The sequence below is a fragment of the Xenopus tropicalis genome, chromosome 3 (assembly GCF_000004195.4).
Source record: "Xenopus tropicalis strain Nigerian chromosome 3, UCB_Xtro_10.0, whole genome shotgun sequence".
In the NCBI taxonomy this organism is placed as follows: Eukaryota; Metazoa; Chordata; class Amphibia; order Anura; family Pipidae; genus Xenopus; species Xenopus tropicalis.
Window position 1 is genome coordinate 87,673,300 of NC_030679.2, and position 26,779 is coordinate 87,700,078.

At 38.3% G+C, this 26,779-nt stretch overlaps 1 protein-coding gene across 3 annotated transcripts; it reads right to left on the bottom strand.

Moving 5' to 3' along the window:
- Nucleotides 1-744: 744 nt before the first annotated feature.
- On the bottom strand, nucleotides 745-26,763 carry LOC100490973. 3 transcript variants are annotated; one of them, XM_031899093.1, is made up of 11 exons: nucleotides 26,671-26,763; nucleotides 20,270-20,356; nucleotides 14,727-14,830; nucleotides 11,894-12,033; nucleotides 9,836-9,958; nucleotides 9,112-9,267; nucleotides 7,713-7,873; nucleotides 6,848-6,960; nucleotides 5,159-5,248; nucleotides 3,329-3,449; nucleotides 745-1,660 (listed from the first exon to the last, which is right to left on the bottom strand). In XM_031899093.1, the coding sequence occupies exons 1-11, from the start codon at nucleotides 26,671-26,673 to the stop codon at nucleotides 1,403-1,405; spliced, it is 1,356 nt and encodes a 451-aa protein (XP_031754953.1). In that variant the 5' UTR covers nucleotides 26,674-26,763; the 3' UTR covers nucleotides 745-1,402. The 3 variants fall into 3 exon arrangements, with proteins under 3 accessions (XP_031754953.1, XP_031754952.1, XP_031754954.1); XM_031899092.1 differs by lacking the exon at nucleotides 26,671-26,763 and adding an exon at nucleotides 22,008-22,055; XM_031899094.1 differs by lacking the exons at nucleotides 9,836-9,958; nucleotides 26,671-26,763 and adding an exon at nucleotides 22,008-22,055.
- Nucleotides 26,764-26,779: the final 16 nt, after the last annotated feature.

A 26,779-nucleotide genomic window follows, 5' to 3' on the forward strand; every position in this document is an offset into this window, starting at 1 on the left:
AATGAAGAAAAAATGGGTAAATCTTTCTGGGGTGAGCTGTAATCTCACACTTTTATAAATGTTTAGCAACATTTAGGTGCATATTAACTAAAACTCCAACGTTTCTCATTTTTTTTTTTTTTTAAAAAAGTAGAATAAACTAAATTCGATTTCCACGAATGCAGGCCTGGATTTCCAGCGAGGCCACAAAGGCCCGAGCCTAGAGCAGTACAAATTTAGGGGTGGCATGCTGCCCAAGCCGCACTAAAATTTAGCTTAAATATGGAGCAACTCCGTATGTTTAAATGGACATGCAAATGCGCATATGTGCAGGGGGAAAATACGTATGTGCGCGTGGGGGAGCACCCGGATAAGAAATCCGACGCTGCATGAATGTCTGACATTTCCTAATAAGTCTAAACTAAAAAAAGTACATGCGGGAAAAAGTCGCAAAGTAATTTGTGAAACAAGCACATTTTTTAAATTGCTGCACCGAAACCTCAACTTTTTCGAATAGTCACACAAAAAAACCCCAAAAAATCTGGCTGTTAGTAAAGTCTATTTTTTTTTTTAAGAGTTTGGAATTCATTCCCAGAATTCATTTTTTTTGCTTTTGTCTGTATGAGGCAGTCTCCTCAACCTTATTTATTTGTTTAAAGTCTAGTTTGTATCTCAAAAAACTTAAAGCTTGTGCTTTCATGTAGAAGTCAATGGGAGTCGTCCTTTTGTAGGTTCGTTGAAAATGATGAGTAGATACGAATTTGATGCATTCAAGTTTTTTTTCACGGTTTAATTTGATCATGTTTTTTATGTTCCATTTTTTAACAAATAAAAAAACATTCAAGTTTGGTAAAAAATTGCTAAAAAAAATTCACAAATTCATAAATTGTCATTTCTTCCCATTGTTCATCAGTTAACAATAACTTTGTTTCTGCTTTTCAAGCTGATTTAAAGAGATGGGTTGTCTCTTGTGTTTAGAAGAATATTATATAAAATGGAAATAACATTTGTAACCAGTGAGACCAAGCATAGACTTTGCAAGGGAGTCATTGGTGGTTCTGTGTCTTTGGTCATGTTTTCTGTCTTTAGAAGTGACAAACTTGGAAACTCCTCAGCGTGTCTAAACTATTGAATTTGAGTGTTTATTGGTGCTGGCTTCTTCTGAGTTCTGTTGGTCATTATTAAATGTGTTTTCTACCCTTCAGTTTATATAGATTGAGGGCAGCAGACCAGTGAGCAATATGATATTGTGTGTGATTGGTGTTAGGTTTGAATGTTGATGTATTAGCTTGTATCTATGTTTTATGGTATCCCAAAGTTGTAAAGTGTGAGCAATCATAGGTTTGCAGAGTATGGATTCCAAATTTATTTCTGTCAATTGCACAGCACTTGCTATTAGTAAATGTGGGCCAAGGTCTCTTGCTCACACATTCTGAACATGTGGAGTAACGCATTTGGCTCCTGTGTGTACCTCAACTAAACGAAAAGCTTGCAGAACAGTTGCTATCTGCTGAGCTATTCCACGCAACACATCCAGTATGGGAAACCATAAATTATGAAGACTATATAGTATATTGAAAATGAAAATAAGCAAAGGTTGCAAGAAGTGGTTAAATAGTGCAACCAAAACAGGCTTTACCACGTGGTCACCCAGGGCAGTCAGGAACCCAACAAATAGAACCTAAAAGGAAATTAAGTATGATATATTAAAATATTGACAGATTTACAGACAGAAATTTAATACCAAACAGACATGTTGCAATACAGGCCACTGTTAGCTACACTCGAAGTCTAACTGTGTAACAATTTATCATGGACCAGTTTTATTTTCACAGATATTTTCCTCATAGTTATTTGCTCAAGAGTTTGAAATATTTAGGAGAAAGTAATTTTTACAGATGTAAAACTATCAGTATACCACAGTATCCAATACTTTACACTTATGCTGTTTTTCCCAGATTATCTTGCAATGCAAACCATACTATCCATAGAGTTTTACACACACACACATATATATATATATATATATATATATATATAGTATAAAAAAGACCAGCAACTCCGGGATTTCTTGTGAAAAATCAAAACATGTATTCAAAGTAGCATAAACAGCCGACGTAACGTTTCGGTCCCCATTGGGACCTTTCTCAGGGCTTATATATATATATATAGGCTGTTCATGCGTTTTTAATGCACGATTGATCTTTGTTCCAACGTCCTAAACATTGGGACACACAGTTAATGACTAAATAGAAGAATTTCTGTGAAATGGTGTGCTGGTTCTGTTTATAGGTATTTACATATTTTGACTTCAGCACCCATCTGTTAAACTGGTTTAGAGTGCAGAGACACAGCTTGACTTACCTAATCCCAGCCCCCACCCTCCATGTAACATTACAATCAACATCTCCCTACATCTGGTTTCCCAAAGTAGGTCTCTAGTTGTCACTTTAGACACCTCCCTTCGCAGCCCACAATACTGTAGATCCCTGACCAAGACATCCCTATGCTTGTACTTTTCCTGCTAATACATGTATGCAGACTTGTATCCTTAAACTACTGCAACCTATCACTAAATGGTCTCCCAGTATCCCATCTCCACTCACTACAATACATAATTAGTGCTGCTTCTGCCTGCATCATCTTACCTGCATCTAAACCTACCTATCCTTCCCTTTATACCTGTAGTCTCTTCTTCTGGCTCACTGTCAAATGGTGCATAAAGTAAAAAGTTTTCATCCAGCACTGCAAAGCTTGGCATTTCTGTGCTACTCTTTATAGATCACATTATGCACTCTCTCCTAGTCCTTATGCTCACCTTAGGCAAATCTATTTTCTTTACAGTTCAGCACAATAGAGGAGTCACATTTAAAAACGGCCACTAACTGTCCCACATCCATGGGCCTTTCTTATTACTCTGCCACCCTGTGACCCAGTTTTGTTGTAATGTTTTGTGTAAGGAAAGTAAGCTGGCCATACTTAGCACGTCACTTTCCATCTGTTGCATTCTGGTAGTATTATGAGGGATAAAAATGTAAACATAAAATTCTAAGCTTGAGGACAAGGGCTTTAAAAGATTTTATGACTGCTAACTTGTCCAATGGCTCTTCTCTGCATAACCTCAGTACTTGGATATTATTAGGCCTAATTTAGCTGCCTGCTTAAAAATTAAACATTTTTGAAAATGTATTATATGTTAAAAAAGTAACACTTTTCAGCCTTGCTTTAAACAAACATTCTTGCCTTACAATTTAAACCTTTTACATAAATGAATGCATAGCACCACACCTTTTGCTAGTCTCCCTATAGCCTCCAAGCCAGAGACAGTCTAACCTCCTGATTTATTTACCTGAAAAATGTATTTTCCAAGGAAAGTGATTAGTTCAATAAGAAAGATAGTAACCAAACCAGCCAAGATCCGAAGAAAGCCAAATATTTCTCGCCAGCATCGCAGGATCAGTTTTTCAGACCTAAACAGGAATATAGTAGTTAGATACTGATGAATTGTTTGTCCCCAATCAAAAATTTTACATTACCGATCAGAAACCTCATGACTCTAGTGCGATTCAGTCTTTGTAACATCATTGAAATCGATCATTTAGGAACATGCTCTGCTGATTATTTTTCTATTGCATTTTTACCGATTGAGATTTTTTCCTGTTATATCTAAAAGGTTTTAGGTGGTTAGAGTTTTATTTTTTGTGATTTTGATTTAAACAAATTTCAGTCGCCAAACAAAACAAAAAACCCCACAGTCATGGGGGGGGGGGGGGGAATTATTAATTAACTGCATTTACCCTTCCTATCATGTGTCCTTACAAAAGGAAAACCGGGGGGGGGAGGGCAATTTAACATTTACATATTTGCCATCATTAACATACAAACATGAAGATCTGACAAAAAGTCATTGCTACAGTAATACAACACGTTTACATTCTTTTCATGGTGCTGTTATGACATATTCACCTAGCTACCATTTGCAAACCTATTATAATGTCTTGTTTTATTTTTTATTTTTTTGAGCCCCAAGCAAATTAAGCCCAAATTCTGCCTTAAATCTGTACATTTCTTAAAATTAACCTTTCCTATGATGTACACAGTGATATCATATTAGGCAGTTTATTACATTTTTGTGTTTCCTTTTTTTTTTTTTTTTTTTTTTAAACTTTTTGATTCTACAGTTTTTTGGGTCCAAATAGGTAGAAGTTTTTAAGTCATAATTATTACATTTATAAAGCACTAACATGCTGTACATAAGATTACATAATTTACAAACAAATTGATACATTAGGAAATGAGGGCACTGCTTTCAGATTTACAAGTTATAATAAAAATTGAATATGGATGGGCCTGATATAAAATAAGCAAAGTAAAAAAATAAAAAAATTAGCCTTACAGTGATCTATTGTTTTGGTTGCTGGGGTCAGTGACCCTGACAACCAGGTAGCTTTAAATTCCTGGAAAGAGGTAAATTAAAAATGTAAATGATTAAAATAAATAAATAAAAATCAATAAAAAATATGCTAAGAGGAGGGCCAATCAATATGAAACATTAACAATGAGCTTCCATTCAGGTCTAGACTGAGACTGAAAATAGCCCCTGACATTTTAAGTGCATAGAGGCCCACTAAATAATGACTGTCTAAAACATTTTAAAGCAGTCCCTCTGACATTTGCCAGACTCCACAGATTGCCCAGCTGGCCTGCCTACCTTGGTCTCTTATCACACATTCAATCTGAAATAGATTCAGATGGAGGCAGTGGCTATTCTGCCCCCATGACGCTCCCCTACTTCTCGCTCTAAACTTCAGCATTAGAGTGGGTCAAGGGGGGCCACATTGCTAGTGCAGAGAACACTAATGCTCTTTCTGCACAAGCAGAGCCAAATTTCTGTTTTAAAAACGGAAATTCAGCTCTTAAAGTTACCAGAGGCAGCTTTTTGCCGCCCCTGGTAACTGGCAAGGTTCTCAACTTGCCTTATGGCAGGGGAGGGCCTGGAAGGAGGTTTCCTTAACTGGTGTTGCACTAAGCATTGAAAGCCAATGTGTAGGAAAAAAAATAATCTAAACTCCAAAAGCAGATCAAATCAAAAAGTAAAAAGTATTGAAATTCCAATAAATTACATATAGGTCTATATGTGCATAATTAGTATAGGGAAATGGCTAGCTCATAGCCTTACTTGTCTGCCAGTTTCTCCATGAAAGCTTCATTGGGATCCTTATGAGCCTGGTAATACTGTCGGTGGCCGTAGTCAAACTGATACATGTGCCTGAAAGATGGTTACAACATAATATATAAGGTGTTAGGTTAAACCTCATTGCTAGTACTACTAGAGGTATGGGACCTGTTATGTAGAATGTGCAGGACCTGGGGATTTTCAGATAAAGGATCCTTATGTCTCTATAACTTAAGTCTACTAAAAAATAATTTAAACATAATTTGACAGTTTTTTTTCTAATTCTTTCCAGTAGTTCTAGAAAACTATACTTTAGAAAATATTGAGAGTTCCACTTATCTACAATATACCCCACCCCTTGAAAGTAAACAGTCCTCCCTTAAGGTTTCAGAATGCAAATCCAGACCTAATAATTTATTCACCTGGAGGAGTAAGTATAACTCTTTACACCTCTTAAAGGACATGTAAAGCCTAAATTTGCCTACAATGCATATCAGTTGGGCACATCTCCCCCACCCAAATTGCATCATTTGTACTGCATATATCCCCTCCGTTTGCCAGCACCATCACATTCTCCTAAAGCAAATAGCAGCTTTTGCCCGGTGGCCATTTTTCCTCTGATACATAATCAGATACATTTAAATCTGCAAACATCATACACACACAGACCCTTATTCAGCATACATTTCATCAAGAATACAGGCTCACACAGGCACAACTGTCTGATAAAAGTCTTACTTTGTTTGAGCTGAGCTCAGGAGAGGAAGTTAGGAGAAAAAAATTGAAGCAGACAGTTAGAGCAGAGTTTCTATGGGAACCAGCAATGCCATCTCCACTGGCTGCTGGACTGGAGCTTAGAACAACTGAGTATGCCCACAAGCCAGAAGACAAATCAAGTTCCTAAGGGAGGGGGCTGAGTGGGTTACAGGAGGAGAAGGAAATCTAAGTGATTATGGAGATGCTGCACCCTTGCTATTAACCTTTGAACAACCAGAGTGGCAGGTATTGAAAGATTTCAAAGAGGCTGTTCATTGATTAAATTTTTGTGTGGGGGGGTTTACATGTCCTTTAAGGGTAAGGGCACACAAAGCCCAGGCCAATCTCTGCTCCATGCACCTACACTCAGGAGGAAGCTGTACTTGTCAGTGCAGACACACAGAGCTGTGGGAGAGAGTGGATCTGCTTCTTTCTACCTGATTAAAAAACACAGGATGAGAGTGCAGCAGAACCAAGGCTCAGTGTCCCCTTGCTCTTAGTCAATCAGTCAGAAACCCCACTTTATTCCTTATTTGCTTTATAAATAGATCAAAGATGCCACAGCTGTGGTCAGGAAGACTGACAAGGTAGGGGATAGTGGGAGATGTAGTTTATGGACAGCATGCATCAATAAAGACTTAACCAAACCCTGCTTAGGATTTCTGATCCAGGTGGCAAACACCCCCATTTTTTCAGTTTATTTTCCTGACTCTAAAACAGCTAAATCAGAAGATGCACCCAGGTTAAATTGAATTTTTGTAGCTCTAAAAATCATTTTCTTTGAAAAGACATTAACTTGCTCTTTCAATATATTTGCCTATTTTTCCAACACAGCCTGGCAAAAAATAATTTTACTTATGTTACAGTGAAGAATTTCTGTACTGTACTTTAAATAAACATACCGACTATATAGACCCAAATGCACATGCTACTTACAGCTCATCTTTATAAGGTACAGTTTCTGTCACCAGGCTCACTTTCAGCTGAGCATTCTCAGGGTCAGTATACACCGGTTCCATATTCCAGCCATAATTCAAGTACATTGGAGGCTACAGGATGAAGAAACAGACAAAAGCATTAACGTTAGTTGTTTGTGTTATCCGAAGAAAAAATATACAGTAGTAGGGCAGCTTGGCCGATTGTTCAGCTGTTTATGGATACATTGACTGTGCTGGTCTAGCAATGCCTCTGACTGGAGCTTAGAAAAGGTTTTCAATTATCAGCAAGCAAAAGGACACGTCTACCCTGTGCTTCCTCTAAGATCTGTTTGTTCAAACCACTGGCTAAGCAAGCAGTTTGGTATAATATAATAAAAAGCAATTGGGGAAGATTGTCCATATACAGTACATGTGGAAGCCTATGATTAATATTATATTTTCATAACATTTGTAAAAATATGTTTTTAAAAATATTTAAAATATTAGTTATTAGCAGTAACAGGGCTTAGAACTTCAAATCTGAGTATAATATTTTAGGTATTTTCTATGGTGTTGAATTATATACCTAGAAAGTTCTAACAATATCTAATTGAAACTATTACCTCTCACAGGTAAAATAGAAAATAAATACCTTTCCATATTCTGGCTTTTGAGAATTAGCTTCACTGACCTGGGACATAAATAAATCTATAGTTGAACCAGAAAAGTGAAAAAGGGACAGGTGAACTCTGCACAAAACCCCCCCCACCAATTCTCATGGGTGCCAGGGCACCTTCTGTTTAATAACATTAGGAGTGGTGACAGGTAGACAGGGTTAATAGAGAAGAAAACACATAAGCATGGCCTTTAATTCACACACTTGCCCCTTTCACATCGTGTTGTTTTGTTCCATGTTCTACATTCCACATTCTTTCGCCAACACCCGGAACACCAGAGAAATCCCTTTTCTCATTCTTCAACAAGTCACTTGTGTTTCTGGCACATTGTCCATGGCCAGACATATCTGTATTCGACATATGAATCTCTGCAAGGAAACATAGCTCTTTGTGCACATTTTAGAGGTTATTTGTAGGTAAAAACATACACCAGTGTGCAGTTTTTGGTAAAAAGAGTTAAAGACAAGGAGATGGAATCATAAATCAAATTCTATATATAGGATGTACAAGTATGGAATACAAGCCCTGGATAAAATGGATAAACTGAATGGGAAAATAGAAGCAAAAACATCCAGATTAGTGATCCACAGGCCAAAAAAACCTCAACCCCAGGCATAACCTGCCCTTGAAAGAACAGCAGTCACCCAAGCTTAGCTCCTTGTATTTCATACTTAAGATGAACCTAACAGTGATTTCGCAAAGGGACGAGCCTCATGAGAAATGCTGAGATGCAGATGCAAAGGGTAAGGCAGCAAGGACATAAGTACTGGGATCTTGACCCTGCACTGCCCAAAGCAAACAGACCACTTGGGTGGTCTTGGGTACACACTGCATCACTAATCCAGACAGTCTGCATCACTAATCCAGACACAGAACGACAGAAGAAATTGGAAAGAGATGACAAAAAAGCAATAAAATGACTGCTGTGACAAAAAAAGAAACAATTGATTCTAACCCTGAAGCAGATTTCAGCTCATGTATTGCTATGGTAACTGATCCCTCCTGCATTTTTATCAGAGATGCATCACTACTGAGCTCTATATTTCAGTTTGATTAAGGGGGGCATTAACTAACTGAAAAAGTTGCAAACCTTGAAAAAAATCACAACTTTTTATTCCGGGACTTATTATGCATTTTTCCACGAAAATTCCAAATCCAAAAACTCTCCAACTAAAACCTGTCAAGGTCATGTAGAAATCAATGGCAGGTGTCCTTTCCCTTTCCTGGAAAATTTTTCTTTCCTTCAAACTTTTCGAGTTTTTTTGATATTTCATGATTTATTTTTATGGAACTTTTCTGTGACTTTTTCCCACATATGCTTTTTCACTTTTTTGATAAATGTCTGACATTTGTGGAAATTACTTTATTTGCAGTTTAAAAAAAATAAAATGAGATAAATTTGAGTTTTAGTAAATCTGCCCCTAAATGTGCATGAAAAGAACAGGCATATAACAGCTATTAATTCATATTCTGTTTTTCTCAAGCCAGACTAACAGAACCAATAATGATACAGGCTGAACAAATTAATTAGTAGCAGCAGCATAGTTAGAACTTTTGTTCCACTCAGATCACAGATTAAGAAGTAGATATTACACATAAAACACACCTTGTGCTCCTCTGACTTGAGCTGCCCTTTCTGTCAGTGTCTGTGTGATGTCTGGAGCAGATACTGTTTCATAAAGAGCCGCACTGCTGTTTAGCTTTTGGTTGGACCCACTAGTGGGCTCTCTTTCTCTGGCTGGAACTCCCCAAGAACGTGTTTCTTTTAAATAAAAAATAGAAGTTAAAGTAATTCTTATTTTTGATCATTTGATGTTTGTGTCTATTCTACTGCTTTTTTTGTGACCATGTTGCTATAACACCTTTTCCTTGGCAAAATAGATTGGGGCATATTTTCTAGTGTGAATTATCTCCTTCTCTAACTTCACCAAAGTTCACCTCAATTTGCCAGGTATATTTAAAACTTCTCTTATTTACTTAAACATGTAAGTACACTGTTGCAAGGTAAGTCTGGTGAACTTTTTCTGGTGTAAATTTTCTATGAAAATTCTCCAGAGACATTTCGCTGTAAAGAATTGACATATGTGGGATATTGGAATAGAGGAGATGACATAGAAAATGAGATGCAAAACTGGCTGCTCTGTCATTATGATAGCAATTCACCAGCCTGGATTTGGACAAATTTGTCATATTTTCCTTTAAGTAAATTGGTGATATTTGGGGGAATTCCATTTTGTTGAAAATGCTTTATTTTCACTTTCACGTCTTTACATGTATTAAACAGATTGGGAAACAACCAGTAACTGTGACAATAAAAACCTCTTGCTCACCATCATCTGGCTGCTTGTTGCTTATTACACTATGTTCTGGGGAACTAATCATGTACGATGATCCCTTTATGTGTTTCCTGGTTACCGCAAAGCCTTGATCTGGTACCTCCATTTCATGTGTAGCTTAAAAACATTACCACATGACATATCACAACAAAGCATTGTTATTCCAAAATGTATAGTGATCTTTGTTACATCAATGTTGCATTGCAAAATGTATGAAATTTAGATTTCTTATGTACTGTATCTTACTACAACATTGTAAATAATAGCACGATCTGAAGGCTAAAGCTGCTGAGAAATGTTACAACTAATGTATCACAGTTAAGCTGGCTTACTAAGCTGCTACTGCTACTAAACAGGCAAGGAATTCAGGGACCGCATCAACGAGCCAATGCGGTCCCTGATCCGACTGAATTTTTTAACCTGCCCAATCGCTATCTGCCCGATTTCAGGCCAGATATCGGTCGGGCAGGCCAGTCGTTGCTGCCCCTACACAGGCTGATAAGCTGCCGAATCAGTCCAAGGGACTGATATAGGCAGCTACAATCGGCCGTGTATGGCCACCTTAATTGTGGTCATTTCCAGCAGTCGGAAGTATTGCATAAACCCCAAGCTTTCATTGTAACACTAAATTACACTGTCAAGGAAAGGACAATTAAATATACCGACACTGATTGGTAAGAGTTGCAGGGAAGAATGCAAAATTGCAGCATGTACGGCAGCTAGTTTGCTACTCTTTATTTACAAGGTTTGTCAGTTCTAAAAAATGCATAATGGTTTGGTGTTTTTAACTTAATTTAAAGGGGAACTATCATGAAAATTAATTTTATATGAGATTAATCAAATAGAAATAAGAAACTTTGTAAACAGAATTTAATTGATTAAATAATTTAATGCTGTTTTGTTTCTGAAATAATCTAGTCAGTCTTTACTGTCCCCTTCTCAGCAATGCCTCTACACTAAGGGGCCCATTTACTTATTAACGAACTGGCCGAATGCGTCCGATTGCGTTTTTTTCGTAATTATCGGTATTTGGCGATTTTTTCGGAAAATTATCGCGACTTTTTCGTTGCCATCCGAATGTTGCGTAAAATCTGCCGATTTTTTCGTAGCGTTAAAACTTGCGCGAAAAGTCGCGCCTTTTTCGTAGCCATTCCGAAAGTTGCGCAAAATGTTGCGATTTTTTTCGTAGCGTTCGGATTCATTCAAGTGTCAGTATGGTGACTTTTCTTGGGCCAGGTTGGAGCTGCAGGGTGCCATTGAGTCCTATGGGAGGCTTCCAAAATCATGCTCAGTCTGAAAGTTTCGCCCGCCGCTTCCGAGCGCTCAATACGAAAAAGTCGCGACAAGATACGAGCGAATCGTAATGGCTACGAAAAACTTGCGTTTTTCGCGAAAATCTTATTGGTAACGAAAAAGTCGCGACAATTCCCGAAAAGTCGTAAAGGCGCCGAAAAAAACGCAAAAAATACGAAAAAGACGCAAAATGTTCGTTTTCCAATCGGAATTTTTCCAATTCGGATTCGAATTCGTGTCTTAGTAAATCAGCCCCTAAGGATGCACTGAATTTAGAACTCACAAATACCACCAAGTGGATCAAATAATTACTGTTCTGCCAAACTAAATTGGAACATAACTTTATAGCTCTGGACAACTGAACATAGTAAAAGTTTTGTTTACAGATCATGTGATTCTTTTCTCTTAAATTTAAATACAGTAGAAGGACCACAAAAAAGTGTAAAACGCGGGAAACTTAAAATGATCAGAAGTTAAATTGAGGTTTCTGTATTCCAATTAGTGTTCAGATTCGGCCAAATCTGTTGTGGAATTGATATTCGACGGATCCAAAAATGATGGATTCATAACATCCCTACAATCTACATGCCCTTTGTGTTGTATTTAGTTTTTTAAAGGTGTTGTGTAGATGAGCACTAGAAGATGCTTGCTAATTTTCTTGTTGGGTTTTGTGCCTAGTGCTGCATGTTGCAATTGTAAATGAGCACTATGGAATTTATCAGCTGTACCACTTTGCTCTCTGTTCTTTGCTTGACCTACCAGGCTCCTTGAAGTCATGGAAGGATGGCACTTTTTGATGATGCTTAATCTTTAGGTTTGGTTTCTTGGAATTTGGATGGCTTTGCTGCTCTTGTCTCGGAGAGATTTTGCGGTTATTCACTTCCACATTAATAAATGAGCTGAATAATAACAAAATAGGGCAAGAAATGTAATACCTTTTATATTATATTTTAAGGATGCCTGAAAAAAGTTTTAAAATACTGTGATAAAATGAAAACTTATACAAATGTGTATGGTAAATAAGAAAGATCTAACTTGAGATCCTTCAGCTTCCGGATACCAGCATGACTCTGAGGTTTAAATTTTGTGTGCATGCACCAACCATGGTATCATATTGTATTAACTGGCCAGCTTGCTTCCATATAAATCCATATAAAGTTAGTATAGTTGACCACACACACTCTACATGGAGTGAAAGCACGGGTGTGTTTAGAAAATGTTCCTGGGGTGTACATAATAATGTAGAAAGCCTGCTTAGCACTGTGTAAACTATAAAATTTTATGTTAAATAACACTGTTAATAAGTGGCAATAATTACTGGCTCCAGCCTTCAGTATTGAAATTACTTGTGAACTGCTGAAGCAATAAAGTCTGCCCTCTGGCGTACATGAAGCATTGTGCTCACACACAAACAAAGGGCAATTAACCATGTTAGGTTACTTCAGCCAATGAATGGACAGACCTGTGTCTTTTACTCCCACACATTATTCTTGTTACAATTAGAGCTGCATTACTTCCTTTCATGTGATCAGTATGTGACATAGAGAGAGAGAAATATAAGGGTGCACTTAAAGTTAGTTATTTTCTAGCCATTTATAGTGCATTCAATAGGGTGAAACAGCAAGGTAGTGTTCTGGACAATCTTTTACTCTGACAGAAGCAGAGATACATTTTTAGTTTTCACAGTTAGCTCACCCAAGTGAGCGGTTATCAAGAAAGGATAGTGGTGTATGCGAAGTGGAGGAGGAGGACCCTGTGTGGTGGTAAAAGTATTGGGTCCTGCTTTCTGCTCTATAAGTAATCTGGACAACAGGATTAACAAGTTAACTGGAGAGTATTTGGACTGTACATAAACTTCCAAGTGTATTTACTCTTGAGATATGAATTTTTTTTTTCAAAGGTGTTTATTTATGCATTTATAACATAGAATAACATAAACATCATAAAACATTGACATTGGTTCTACAGACGCGTTCTTTTCATGCCAGGATACAAGTGTTACATTAGGTTAAATAATCAATGATGTCCTACTCAAAATAGTGTTCAATTTCCTATTACAGGAGGGAAGGGTTGGGATTACCGGTGGGGGTTCAGGTTCCCAAGGGTGACCCTGCGACATCATTCCATGGTTTCAGCCCATGTTCCCCATACCTTGTCATACTTTTGAGGGCATCCTCTTGCTATGTAGGTGAGTTGTATCAACGGCAGGAGGGTTTTAAGTAGATTGAGCCAGTGAGCAATTGTTGGGGGAGAGTGTGCCATCCATTGAGAGAGGATGGTTTTCCTGGCATAAAACAGCAGTGTTCTATAGAGGATGCGTGGTGCTATTGTGGGAATAGTGTCATCCACAATGCCAAGCAGGCAAACCTTGGGGTTGATTATTTTAGGTAGGGATGTTGTGTTTTGGATGTGGTCTAGGACCTGGTTCCAAAAGTGATTTATTTGTGGGCATGACCACATTAAGTGAAAGTAATTGGCCTCTGGGGCATCACATTTGGGGCACTGAGACGAGTCACGGATTCCCATTCGATATAGTCGTAACGGGGTCAGATGGAGTTTATGTATAATTTTGAATTGGATTAATCTGTCTCTTGTGGAGATCAGATAGTCATAGGCCCTATCTGTCGCTTCCTCCCAATCTTCACTGTTTAGGTCCGGTATGTTTTGGTGCCAGGCTTTTTGGGCTGTATGGAAGGGAGACTGGAGGGTGGAGAGGAGCAGGGAATATAGTGTGGTGATCAGCTTTTTGGAAGAGGGATTTCAGAGGGTAGATTCAAGTCTAGTGAGCACGAAGGGGACTATAGTTCTTTGGAATTGGTGTCGGAAGGCCTGTTGGAATTGTAAATATGAGAACCAGGGTAGTAGCTCTCCTGTGTCTGTGTGTCTGATCTGGTTCCTAGGTAACAGGGCCCCAGCATTGGTCACATCTCCCAGTGTGCGTATGCCCCACTGTGGCCACACTCGGTATGGGGCAATTTGTTGGAAATTAGGCAAATAGGAGTTTCCCCACAATGGGAGACCCGGGGATAGGATTGGAGGCTTCAGTTTGTATAAGTTTAGAATCTTTTGAGATATGGATTTTTAATAATCTTTTGTTCCTAATGGATTTATTAATGTATCTAAGGACTGGACTGGAATTTTAAGCAGTCATAACTATGTAGCACAAATTTGGGATACTGGTAAAATTGAGGGTTTTTACATATTTATAACATTTTTAATGTTTAATGTACTATAATTTTAATTAAGTAGATTGGCCAGCCAAAATGTATTATTATTATTGTTGTTGTCGAATGAAGGGATATAATTTACTGATTGTGAATTTATATTTTTTCCATTTACGAGATAATATTGACTATAGGTTTCTTTTGGGAAACCAGTTTCTCTCTATGTGACGCACATAACATTTCAAAATGGTGACACAAGGTATAAGATGTAAAAGGGTAATATTTACTGATAGGTACATGTTAAATTGATTCTTTCATCCGTTGGCTTAATTTTTATCCTCAATATCTAGCTCTGTACAATGCTAGTTATAACCAAGAGGCTGCCACATTTGCTGACTATACACTCATCAAGGTAGATACAGCCTTACCCATTCTCTTTGGTGCTAGAAGCATCTTCAGGAGGAATGTTTTTCTTTGCTGTGGAGTTTTCATCTTCACTGTCCACTGCAGACCCAGCGCTAGTTCTTGGAATCTTAAAATGAAGAGAAAAATCTTTACTTATAAACTACTTATAAATACTAGGCAGTATAAGTTAAGTTCTTGAAACTCACACTACTCTTGTGCCCCACACTAGGGGGCACATTTACTAATCCACGAACAGTCCGAAGGCGTCCGAATGCATTTTTTTCGTAATGATCGGTATTTTGCGATTTTTTCGTAAATTGTCGCGACTTTTTCGTAGCCATTCTGACTGTTCCGCAAAATGTCGCGACTTTTTCGTAGCGTTATGACTTGCGCGAATTGTCGCGACTTTTTCGTAGCCTTCGCGCCGAGTACTTAAGTTTCGGATTCATTCAAGTTTCGGTATCGTGACTTTCCTTGGGCCAGGTTGGAGCTGCAGAGTGCAATTGAGTCCTATGGGAGGCTTCCAAAATCATGCTAAGTCTGAAAGTTTTGCCTGCAGTTTACGAGCGCTCAATACGAAAAAGTCGCGACAAGATACGAGCAAATCGTAATGGCTACAAAAAAGTCGCGTAGCCATTACGATTTGCTCGTATCTTGTCGCGACTTTTTCGTATTGAGCGCTCGTAAACTGCAGGCAAAACTTTCAGACTTAGCATGATTTTGGAAGCCTCCCATAGGACTCAATGGCACTCTGCAGCTCCAACCTGGCCCAAGGAAAGTCACGATACCGAAACTTGAATGAATCCGAAACTTAAGTACTCGGCGCGAAGGCTACGAAAAAGTCACGTCAATTGACGAAAAGTCGTAAAGGCGACGAAAAAATCGCAAAAATACAAAAAAGTCGCAAAATGTTCGTTTTCCAATCGGAATTTTTCCAATTCGGATTCGTGGGTTAGTAAATCAGCCCCTATAAGTTGCTTTAAAACCAAAAGGCTTAGGACTGACCTACTATGCATCAAAGTAGATGCCACTCATAAAAGATAATAAGAATTTTATATTTGACTAAATTCATAGGCGGAGGGTGACTTTTTTGTTTGGGGAGGCTAAAGATGGCCCATACACAGACTGACCTATAGCTAATGTGACACTTAGTGGATTCGCTGCTGGTGTAAAAAATTAACCTCCCAACTACCTCTTGCCGTTCCCACTGACTCCCAGGGATACTGTACAAAAGTGCGGGTGGGGGTGCATTTTTTTTTTTTTTACCCTAAAATGCTTAGGATGTAAAAGTATTCATACGTGCACTTCTGTTAGGGGATCTGCAAACATTTGTGTTTGTGATCAGTTAGCTTAAAGGGGTAGTTCGCATTCGAATTCACTTTTATTTTTAATGTTTTTTCAGTTATTTAGCTTTTTTTTCAGCAGCTCTCCATTTGGTATTTCAGCAGCTATCTGGTTGCTAGAGTCTTATTTACCCTAGCAACCAGGTAGTGGTTTAAACAAGAGATGGGAATATGAATAGTTAAGGGGCCTACTTGGAAAAATAAGTAATACAAAATTATAATAATAATAAAATTGTAGCCTCACAGAGCAATATTTTTGGCCCCCATTTGAAATCCGGAAAGAGGCAGAAGAGAAAGGCAAATTATTCCAAAAAATTAATTAGGAAGACCAATTGCAAAGTTGCTAGGAATAGGCCATTTTATAACATACTAAAGGTTAACTTAAAAGTGAACCACCCCTTTAGATGTGTTTATGTTAGTTTTATAGCAAGAAAGGCAGTGGGTACTGACTCCCCATTATATACAGTGAGACGCAGTCCGTATTTACAAACCCAGCACATTATATACAGTGAGAAGCAGTGGGTACAGATGGCAGATATTCAGGCCCTGGCACTATAACACTGGCACTGATACACAGCATTGGCCCCACTGTAACTTACTATAAATGAACAAAACAATGACAAAAAAAAAAAATAGTAAGTGCAAAAAACAACAGCAAATATATAAACACACAATGAGCTTTTTCAGAGGGAAAGAGTTAACTTACCCTCCATGTGTTAGGGTAGGGGATAGATTATATATTATTATAGATGTCAGGTCAGGCAAAAAACAATTTAATGTCAGCTAGTGATTCTTTAGAACTGTATAGTGCCTGTGTATAGTGCCTGGGTATAGTGCCTGGGTATAGTGCCTGGGTAAAGTGCCTGGGTATAGTGCCTGGGTATAGTGCCTGGGTATAGTGCCTGGGTAAAGTGCCTGGGTAAAGTGCCTGGGTATAGTGCCTGGGTATAGTGCCTGGGTATAGTGCCTGAGTATAGTGCCTGGGTATAGTACCTGGGTATAGTGCCTGGGTATAGTGCCTGTGTATAGTGCCTGGGTATAGTGCCTGGGTATAGTGCCTGGGTATAGTACCTGTGTATAGTACCTGTGTATAGTACCTGTGTATAGTACCTGTGTATAGTACCTGTGGGATGAAATCTGCAGCAAAAGTTGAGAGTTGGTTCTTAGGTAAAGTTACAGCTGCAGATTCTTCTTTTCAGTCTTCATTTCTGCACTGTTTCCCGATCCCTGTGTGCATCTGTGCTCTGATTGGTCAATTTTACTGTCTGTCAAGGAAGCTGTGCTCTGATTGGAGAATCCAGAAAAAGAAAGATCCAATCGGAGCACAGCAAAACGGGCTTGAGGAACTCATTTCCAGGACAGTGCAGAAACGGAGTAAGGTGGGTTTTTTTTTTTTTTTTAATGTGCCAAGCAGGTTTGGGGAGGCTTAGCCTACCCTAGCCTTATGGAAAATCCGCCTATGACTAAATTAAAAGATGTAACTTAAAGGAGAAAAACTAAAAGATGTAACTTAAGGGAGAAGGAAAGGTAAAAACTAAGTAAGCTTTATCAGAAAGGGCTATGTAAATACAGCCATAAGCGCTCACAGAAACGCTGCACTGAGTCCTCTATCAACATAGGATTTCTTGTCTCCTGTTTTGTAAACATGTTCTTAGGGTATCTTACTTCCTCTCACAGAAAAATCCTTCATTCCAGGTGTCATTTCAGGAGTTTGCAGCTCTCTCCCCCCTTCCCATAAGAATTCATAAAACGCACTGACCCCACCCTTGGGAATGTGTAATCTGAGCTATAATTGCTAGAAGACCACGCTAAAATGGCAGCTGCTATCTTAATCAAACAGAGAAAGTTTCTAGGGCTCTTTACTCATGTATGATAACGTTTTCTGCAGAATAAATATAGCGTTCTAGGTGGCACTAATGTAGCGAATCTATTGAAAGTAAAATACCAAAATGACTTTCCTTCTCCTTTAAAGTTAGAAGAAAGAAACTATGTTGTATAACATCAGGAAACATTTATTTACAATATGTACATAAAATACAGACGGATGTTAAAATTACTACTTTGGCAAACAACTTCAAATGCATAGGACTTAAAACTTAAGGACTTTTTTTTTATCCAAAAAAAGCATATCACGTGCAGACAAGGTTACAATATGGTTCTTCTCTGCTGTCAGAGTACATGTGTTTTCAAAAATTGCAGTTACTGTAAACTGGCAAGATGTTATTGACTTATAGCTTTATTAAGGGAACATATCCATACTATTATCCATAGTGCAGTTACCCACTGTCAGTGTCATGTACTGGCTCTGCATTTGCAGACACACGCAATAAAATATCATGACTGTCAGCAATACATAAGTAGTGATTTTCTATTTTACTCAAGAGATACTCATTAATGAAAAGGAGTTAAAGGAGTTATATCTGAAGTTAGAGCAAATGTTGTCCAGAGGTATGAAAGGTATAAAACAAAACATGGACATTTTACTGAGAAGAACCAGTAGTCCTACCCAAAAATAAATGTAACACCCTGGAAATAACATGTGGCCAAACATACAATAACCTCGAACCCTTTCATGTCCCTAAATAAGTAGGAATACTCACAAAAATGGAAAAGAACTTCCCTTAAAGCTTGAGATGTTCACCTTACAGTTAGAGTTAAATATGATGTACATAATGACAATTGTTTTACTTAGTCAAGAGTCAAGAAGAAGATTAGCCACCCACGGTAGCCTAGATTAATTGTGGGCATCTTCCTATGGCCCTTATACAATACATAGAAAGCATCACACACAAACATGCCTCCACATATAAATAAAGCATATTATTTTTGATTTAAATGTGGGGTGAACCCAGGACTACTTTTGATGTCTTTTCGACCTGCCCAATTATAACCCCCTTACAAAACAGAACATTTGCCAAATATCAAATCCCCCAAGGCTTCCCTGATAGATTTAGTAAAAAAACCATGCTAAGAAAGCATTAGTGTTGTTCTGAAAGCTGCCCTCTGCAGCTACCCTAAAAAAACTTATAAACAAGGCTCTCCCCCTCTATGGGATGACCTAACTGAGAAGAGGCTGCCCCTACAAATTTTACATTATTCTAGGTAAGTTATTATAAGATATCAATGGCAATCTACTGTATGTCTGTGTATAAAAGGATATGTTTGTGACTGTTTAATAAATGATTGGCTTTTGTGGTCGTCCCACCAATCAAGTTCTATATGTATGGAATAAATTACAAACTGTAGATGTAAAAGTTTAAATTGTGAAATCTGTTGTAGCTTATTTCTGTCTTTTTAGGAAGCCACAGAAACAAAGTCACAGAAACAAAATAGGAAGGTACAAAAGCCTTGTGGTTGTAGTTGATGAGCCTGTCGGACACAATATTCATAGTAGCACACCAATAGAACACAGAATCAACACTGCAAAAACTGACATTATACATAAGCAAAAGCAGAACTCCAGTGATAAGAGAGTCCTTGCTGCACAGGAAAATGATTTTTGCAATGTAGAGCAAAATAACTTCAAAAAGGGAACCCCATTCTATGCAACTTCCAAATGTATGAAAGTTGACTTTTTTTTGTAAATGTAATCACAATTGAAATCTTAATATTATTAAAATCTTGAACTATTAGTTTATTCCTTTCAGCACTGATGGTTCTGATGTAGTAGAAGTCAGCTCTCTTTTAGTCAAGAATCCAATTCCTTGCATTAAACAGAAACTTGCCCCTTTTAATAGCAATTACATTTACAAATAATTGAAAATCAATGAAAATGTTTAACTTTAGCTCCAATGTAACTTCAGGAAACATAGTTTTAACTTTCAATAATTCAATGCATGATGGTTATATGTTAATATGGTTAACATCCAGTCTGGTGAAGACTTTACAAACAATTGTCCCAAACTTGCTCACACAGAAACAAGGTTAATAAATGTACATACACAGCTCTTAGAGCATTTACCCATAAGTGCCAAGACGGAACCAGATACTGTGCAGCCAGTGCTCGAAGAGGATGAATTTGAGAATTTCAAGAGACTAATGAAGAGTCTAAAAAAATCTGAGGATGGAATTCTAGAGGTAAGGAGTGAAAAGAGAGAAAGGTGTAAAGCAGAAGATGGCAACTGGTGTAGGTGGTGTAAAAACAATGGTTGAACAGTAGGAAATCTGCCTACCTACAATTAGACTTTATGAAGATAACTGTAGCATTAGCCTTGTTGTATTACCTTGTTTCTTATTTGCTCCTTCCTTTTGACTGGATCCCTGGCACTGGACAAGGGACTATCCCACGGGCTGCTCTCTCCATCACTGTCCTAAAATAAAACATACACTTTTTGTGAATCATAATCAACTGCTGTTAAAGTAAGTAACATGTTTCTATAATTATATCAGACTCTACCAATGTAAGAGGCTTTGTACTTGCTTCCGATTTATGGCACTGATTACTGATAGTTTTACATTGCTATAGTGCCAAAGCACTTGATTTCAATCATTTTGGTTTATCATCGCTTCTGTAAAATCTATGTAAAATATGTAACACAATAATTGTGGTAGTAATGGTTTAAAAGGATCAAGCTATGGCTGTTGGCTAAGCATGAAAGGCCTTAGTGAATAAAAGACAGGAATGTATTTACATTTTAAAATGAATTCCTAAAGAAATACAGTCATGGGAAAACATGTTTTTTAAAACACATCAGTTGCTAGAGATTCTCCAGCAGAATCCTGCACTGAAATGCATTTTTTTTTTTAATAAAAAGCATATTAAATGTTGAAGTTTCACATAGGGCTAGCCATATCCTTTATTTCCCAGGGTGCCACAGCCATATGACTTGTGCGCTCATAAACTCAAGTCACACTTTACTGCTGAGCTGCAAGTTGGAGTGATATCGCCCCCCCTCCCAGCAGCCGATCAGCAGAACAATGGGAAAGTAGCAGCTCCCAGTAGATATCAGAATAGCACTTAGTAGGAAGAAATCCAAGTCCAGCTGGGGACTCCTACAGTTACATGGGAGTAGGAGAAACAACAGGTTATCTGAAAGCAGATCTAATGTGTAGCGCTGGTTCTTTCTGAAAGCTCAGACTCAGGCACAATGCACTGAGATGGTGCCTACACACCAATATTACAGCTAAAAACATACATTTGATGGTTCAAAAATAACATTTAAATGGTAGAGTGAAATATTTGCTATGTAAACACCATAATTAAGAAAAAAGGACACTATAAAAATCATGACAGAGTCCCTTTAATGTTTAAGTGAGTCAGTAGTTCATTCAGCCCTTTAATTAAAGGTTATTCAAAAGCGGGAGGGGGTGTCTTTGTTTTGTTTCTTCTGACAGTATTAATATTTCTGAAACTTCTATTTACAGAGCACAGAGAAATACCCAGAAAATTTTAGGACTGTTTTTAAGGATTATAAAATATATGTAAAACAAGTATATGCTGCATATAAAATCTGAGATCTTCATTTTTTAATTATTTTTTTTACAAAATCCATAAACATTGCCTTGAGAGGAAACTTCAGCGATTTCAGGGAAATTGCTCCGCCGCGTATGCCATCCCACCGGCGATTTACATTTTCGCCAGTGGGATGGCATTTTCGGGGAGATTAGTCGCCCGCGAAGCCCTTATAGCAATCGTTTATTATGCCTGATTATCATTCCACCTTGGTGTCTCCTGTTGTTGCCATTATTGTTATAATAGCTTCCAGCATGGATTTAGAATAAAAGGAATACAGAAATGAAACTGGGAGGATGGGAAGTAAAGTAGTATTAATAAGGGAATTGAGATCTTCATTTTTTAAACAAAAATTATGATTTTGGATACAAGTGTAATGATCTGGCTTGTAGAAAGCCGCAAGAACCTGTATTTTTATGCACAGAATGCCAACATATATCTTTCTTAACTTCCAAGCAGGTCTAGGCAAGTGGTGAAAAATGCAGCCAAAACCTGAACAGAGTAATGACCTGATAGAACATGTTGTGCACTGAATCATCTGATGTACCAAGGAGCCATGAACCTAATAAAGACAAACAATGTATAAGGTGTGTAGTACAAACTCAGAAGCACAACAAGGAGTAGAAAAATAAGATTCATACCAAGTTCATACCAGCAACTTTCTAAGCCAGACACAGTAGTACAGATACAGTAGTAGTAGTAGAACTGGAGATTTCCAAAATGTGTATAGTTCTTGTGTGATTTAGTAGGGTTAATTCATTTTAACTCTTGGAATAGGGAGTATTGTTAATCTACTTTACTGGTAAACACTGACACATTTACACAGAGCTATATAAAGATTGTTCATCAGTCATATAATTTCCTGTCTCAGTGGAGCTTACATTCTGCGGTCTCTATCACATTCACACAAGCACTAGGGTCAGTTTCATAAGGAACCTCTGGAGTGTGGTAGGAAAATGAGGTACTGGGGAAAACAGAGGCAGACACACAGAGAACATAAAAAATCCTTGAAGAAAGCAACCAGCTGCAAGGCAAAAGTGCAAACTGCTTAGCCACCATACTATCCAGTTAGAAAAAATCAGTGGGGAAAAATGACATCAAAAGTGTATCTGACGCACTTACATTTGACATCGGAAATATGAAAAGTGTAGATTACCCAAATGAACTAAGAAACATGAAGCCCCCTGCTTTATTAGAGACTGTCATATCCTACCTACTATAGAATCCAACACAAAATTAGAGTCACCCTCAGAAAAGGCTATATCCTTTATGTAGGCCAGTTCAGACATGCTGTTACAGGCATGGGAAGACATGATAAAATTACTATTACACAAAAGGAAGGAAGACATATAAAATGGGGACAGAAAGGAACAATGACTAGTGCAGATGAAAAGCTATGTAATTTCTGGAATGTGTGCACACACAAACAAAGGGCACTAGTGCAAAGGAAAGAGGTATAGTTATTTGTGGGGAAGAAAATACCTTGTTATGCAATAGGGAGCAACCTTTATTCCCTGCTGTTTGTGGAATGCAGGAGCAGTTACTGACATGAACACAGAAGTAATTGCTAGCAAAGGAGGAAGAGAGGTACAGTGTGTGGCAGCACCTGCCCCTTCTATCAGAAATAAAGGCTTCCCCTATTTTTTCCAGAACAAAGAGACTTTGAGCTCACACTTCCCACAATGACATTCTCATTTCCCCATACCCATTCAAGAACTTCAAAACAGGATATAAATCTGTTTTCATCATAATAACAAATATACAGTTTGGGACCTGTTATCTTGAATGCTTAGGACATGGGGGTTTCTGGATAAGGGATCTTTCCATAATTTGGATCTCCATTAAGTCTGCTAAAAATTATTTAAACATTAATTAAACCCAATAGGATTGTTCTTCCTCCAATAAGGATTAATTGTAACTTAGTAGGGAATCAAGTACAAGGTTTTGTTTTATTTTTATAAAGAAAAGGGACATAATTTCTAAAATGTAAAACATTTTGATTTATATAGACTCTGTGGGGGATGGTCTTTCTGTAGTTTGGAGTATTCTGGATAAAGTGCCTCTGGAATTCATATTTAAAGGAACAGTAACACCAAAAAATTAAAGTTTTTTAAAGTAATTAAAATATAATGTACTGTTGCCTTGCACTGGTAAAAGTTGTATGTTTGCTACAGTAACACTACTATAGTTATATAAATAATCTGCTGTGTAGCCACGGGGGCAGCCATTCAAGATGGAGAAAAGGAGAAAAGGCACAGGTTACATAGCAGATAACAGATATGCTTGGTAGAATACAATAGTATTTTATCTGTTACCTGCTATGTGCCTGTGCCTTTTCTCCTTTGAATGGCTGCCCCCCTGGCTACACAACTTTGTTTATATAAACTTTCTGAGGCAAATACACCAGTTGTACCAGTGCAGGGCAGCAGTACATTATATTCTAATTATAGTTACATAGTTACATAGGGTTGAAAAAAGACCAGTGTCCATCAAGTTCAACCCATCCAAGTAAACCCAGCACACCTAACCCACACCTCCCAATCTATACACTCACATACATAAACTATAAATACAACCACTAGTACTAACTGTAGAGCTGGGCGGTATGACCAAAAATTTATATCACGGTATTTTTCAAAATTATATCGGTATCACGGTATTTGACGGTATATAAATAAAAAATAAATAATAAATATTGGTGGCCCGCCCCCAACCCCCCCCACCCCAACCCCCCCCACAACCCCAAGCCCCCCCCACAACCCCAACCCCCCCCCCACAACCCCAACCCCCCCCCACAACCCCCCCAACCACAACCCCGACCCCCCCCAACCCCAACACCCCCCCACAACCCCAACACCCCCCCCCACAACTCCAACCCCCCCAACCCCGACCCCCCCAACACCCCCCCCACAACCCCCCCCAACCCCAACACCCCCCCCACAACTCCAACCACAACCCCCCCACAACTCCAACCACAACCCCCCAGCAGAACTTAACCAACTTGTGGTTCCTCCAGCGATGCGTCCTAGCGACGTCGCGTGCGTGCTGACGTCACATGTGCGCTGACGTCACATGCGCACGGGCGCAACCTGGATATAATTGAAGAAAAATAGCAGGAGGCGTGCATACCGGTGTAGCGGTATGTTTAAAAACCATATCGTTTTTTTTTTAAAAACCAGTATACCGGTTAAACCGGTATACCGCCCAGCACTAACTAACTGTAGATATTAGTATCACAATAGTCTTGGATATTCTGATTGTTCAAGAACTCATCCAGGCCCTTCTTAAAGGCATTAACAGAATCTGCCATTACCACATCTCTAGGAAGGGCATTCCACAACCTCACTGCCCTCACCGTGAAAAACCACCTACGCTGCTTCAAATGGAAGCTCCGTTCCTCTAATCTAAAGGGGTGACCTCTGGTGCGTTGATTACTTTTATACACTTTCATTTTTTGGTGTTACTGTTCCTTTAAAGGGATTAGCTTATGTGTTAGGGTGAAAAAAGTTATCCATATCTAGTAATGAGTGAATCTGTCCCGTTTCACCAAAAAATTTGCAAACTGGAGAAAAATTCGAGAAACACATTTGTTGCGCAACTTTTTTGTCACCCGTGTCTTTTTTTACCCGCCCCCGCACCCAATTTTACAAGACTGCAATGAAACAATAGGGATTCCACCTTCACCTGCCAATTCAGCCCTAAACGTAGATTTTGATCGGGTGCCGTGTTAACTCGCCCAATTGCAGCCATTGCAATATCGGTCGCCTTTTCGATTCGCCATACATGCTGTGTGTATGGCCTGCTTTAGACATCTGTTTACTAAAGTGCAACAGAGTGTGATAATGAGTTGCACAAGAAATAACACTAGCTTTAGTGAAGTATACCAGCAGAATTATTGATTCTTTTTTTTAAGATTTAATTTAACTGTTGACATATAGGTAAATGTCACATTACAGATCAACAGTGTTTAACACACATCAAGGTGAAAAAGTGATAATTATAAATGTGGTAATAAACTGATAAAAATTACTTAATTTACTTAATGCAGTGTATTGATATTTCCCATAAACCATCCATTACTGTTGTCTTTTGCACCAACCAAATCTGCAGAATTCATAGCAGTATATGGAATTAACCCCAAAACTGCGCAAATTAACTCTGTAATTAGTCGTTACACTTGTGTGAATAACAGCACATATTGCAAGATAACTTGTTTGCTTCACTAGACATGGAAGTAGTGTTAACAAATTGACAGTGTTAATGGGCAAAAAGTTATTGTCAGTTTAATTGAAGTTTAGTAAACAGAAGTCATATCAGCAGCTAGGGTCCATTTTATCCTAGCAAATGCCAGAATTGGAAATCAGCAGTTTCTGGAGAATGAAACAAGAGCTGCTGTAAGATGCCATAGACAACCTGTGTATGTATGTATAACTTATTTATATAAAGCACCACAAGTGTATGCAGTGCTGTACAATCTTACAATATATAAAATTACACACAGGGAGGACAAGTGTTATAATAAATACAATAAATAAGTATAAATACACAGGTAGTAAGTGCCATGTGGTATGAGACACAGTAGGAAGGAGGTCCCTGCCCTGTAGAGCTTACAGTCCAAGTGTAAGGGCAGGGAATCTCCTGCAATGAAGCAAGTTGAGAATAGACAGCACCCTTCAGGTTACCAGGGATGCCAAAAGGCCACTCCTGGTAACTTTAAGAGCCAAAATGTTCAATGTGCCCCCTATTCACTACAACACTACAAATGTAAGCTCTGTGGGCCTCTGTGTACTTGAAATGCCAGGGAATCTCAGTCGGGACCTGTCTAGCAACCAGGTGAATAGAAAGATGAATAATAGAGACGTAACAATAAAAGTAAAATTGTAGCCTCACAAAGCAATAGATCTTGGCTGCTGGGGTCAGTTGGAAAGAGTTATTGAACTATACGGTAAAAAAATGAAGACCAATTGGAAAGTTGCTAACAATAGGACACTCGATACGTAAAGGCGAACTACCACTTTAGCAGGTGGTGAGTGGAAGATAGTGTAGTGTAGTGTAATGTGTATTACAGTAGTACCCACGTAATGCGCCTGCACACACAATACTAGTTAAACTGAATTTAAATAGAAATACACAATAATAACAACATTTGGGTTAATATAAAGCTGTTCTTACCATGGTTACCCTTCAGCCTCCTTTTAGAATTGTTTTCGTCTCGTTACCTTGGTTTCAAACAGTTAGCGCCTCCCTGTATCCAATAGGCGCTTAGAAAAGTCTTATCCTG

Excerpts from the sequence above, each read along its gene's own strand:
- LOC100490973 (XM_031899092.1), bottom strand. Across the intron at positions 5,249-6,847 it reads GTACCTTATAAAGATGAGCT|GCACATGTATCAGTTTGACT; the intron begins GTAAGTAGCATG and ends ACCATCTTTCAG. Across the intron at positions 3,450-5,158 it reads ATGGAGAAACTGGCAGACAA|GTCTGAAAAACTGATCCTGC; the intron begins GTAAGGCTATGA and ends ATTCCTGTTTAG.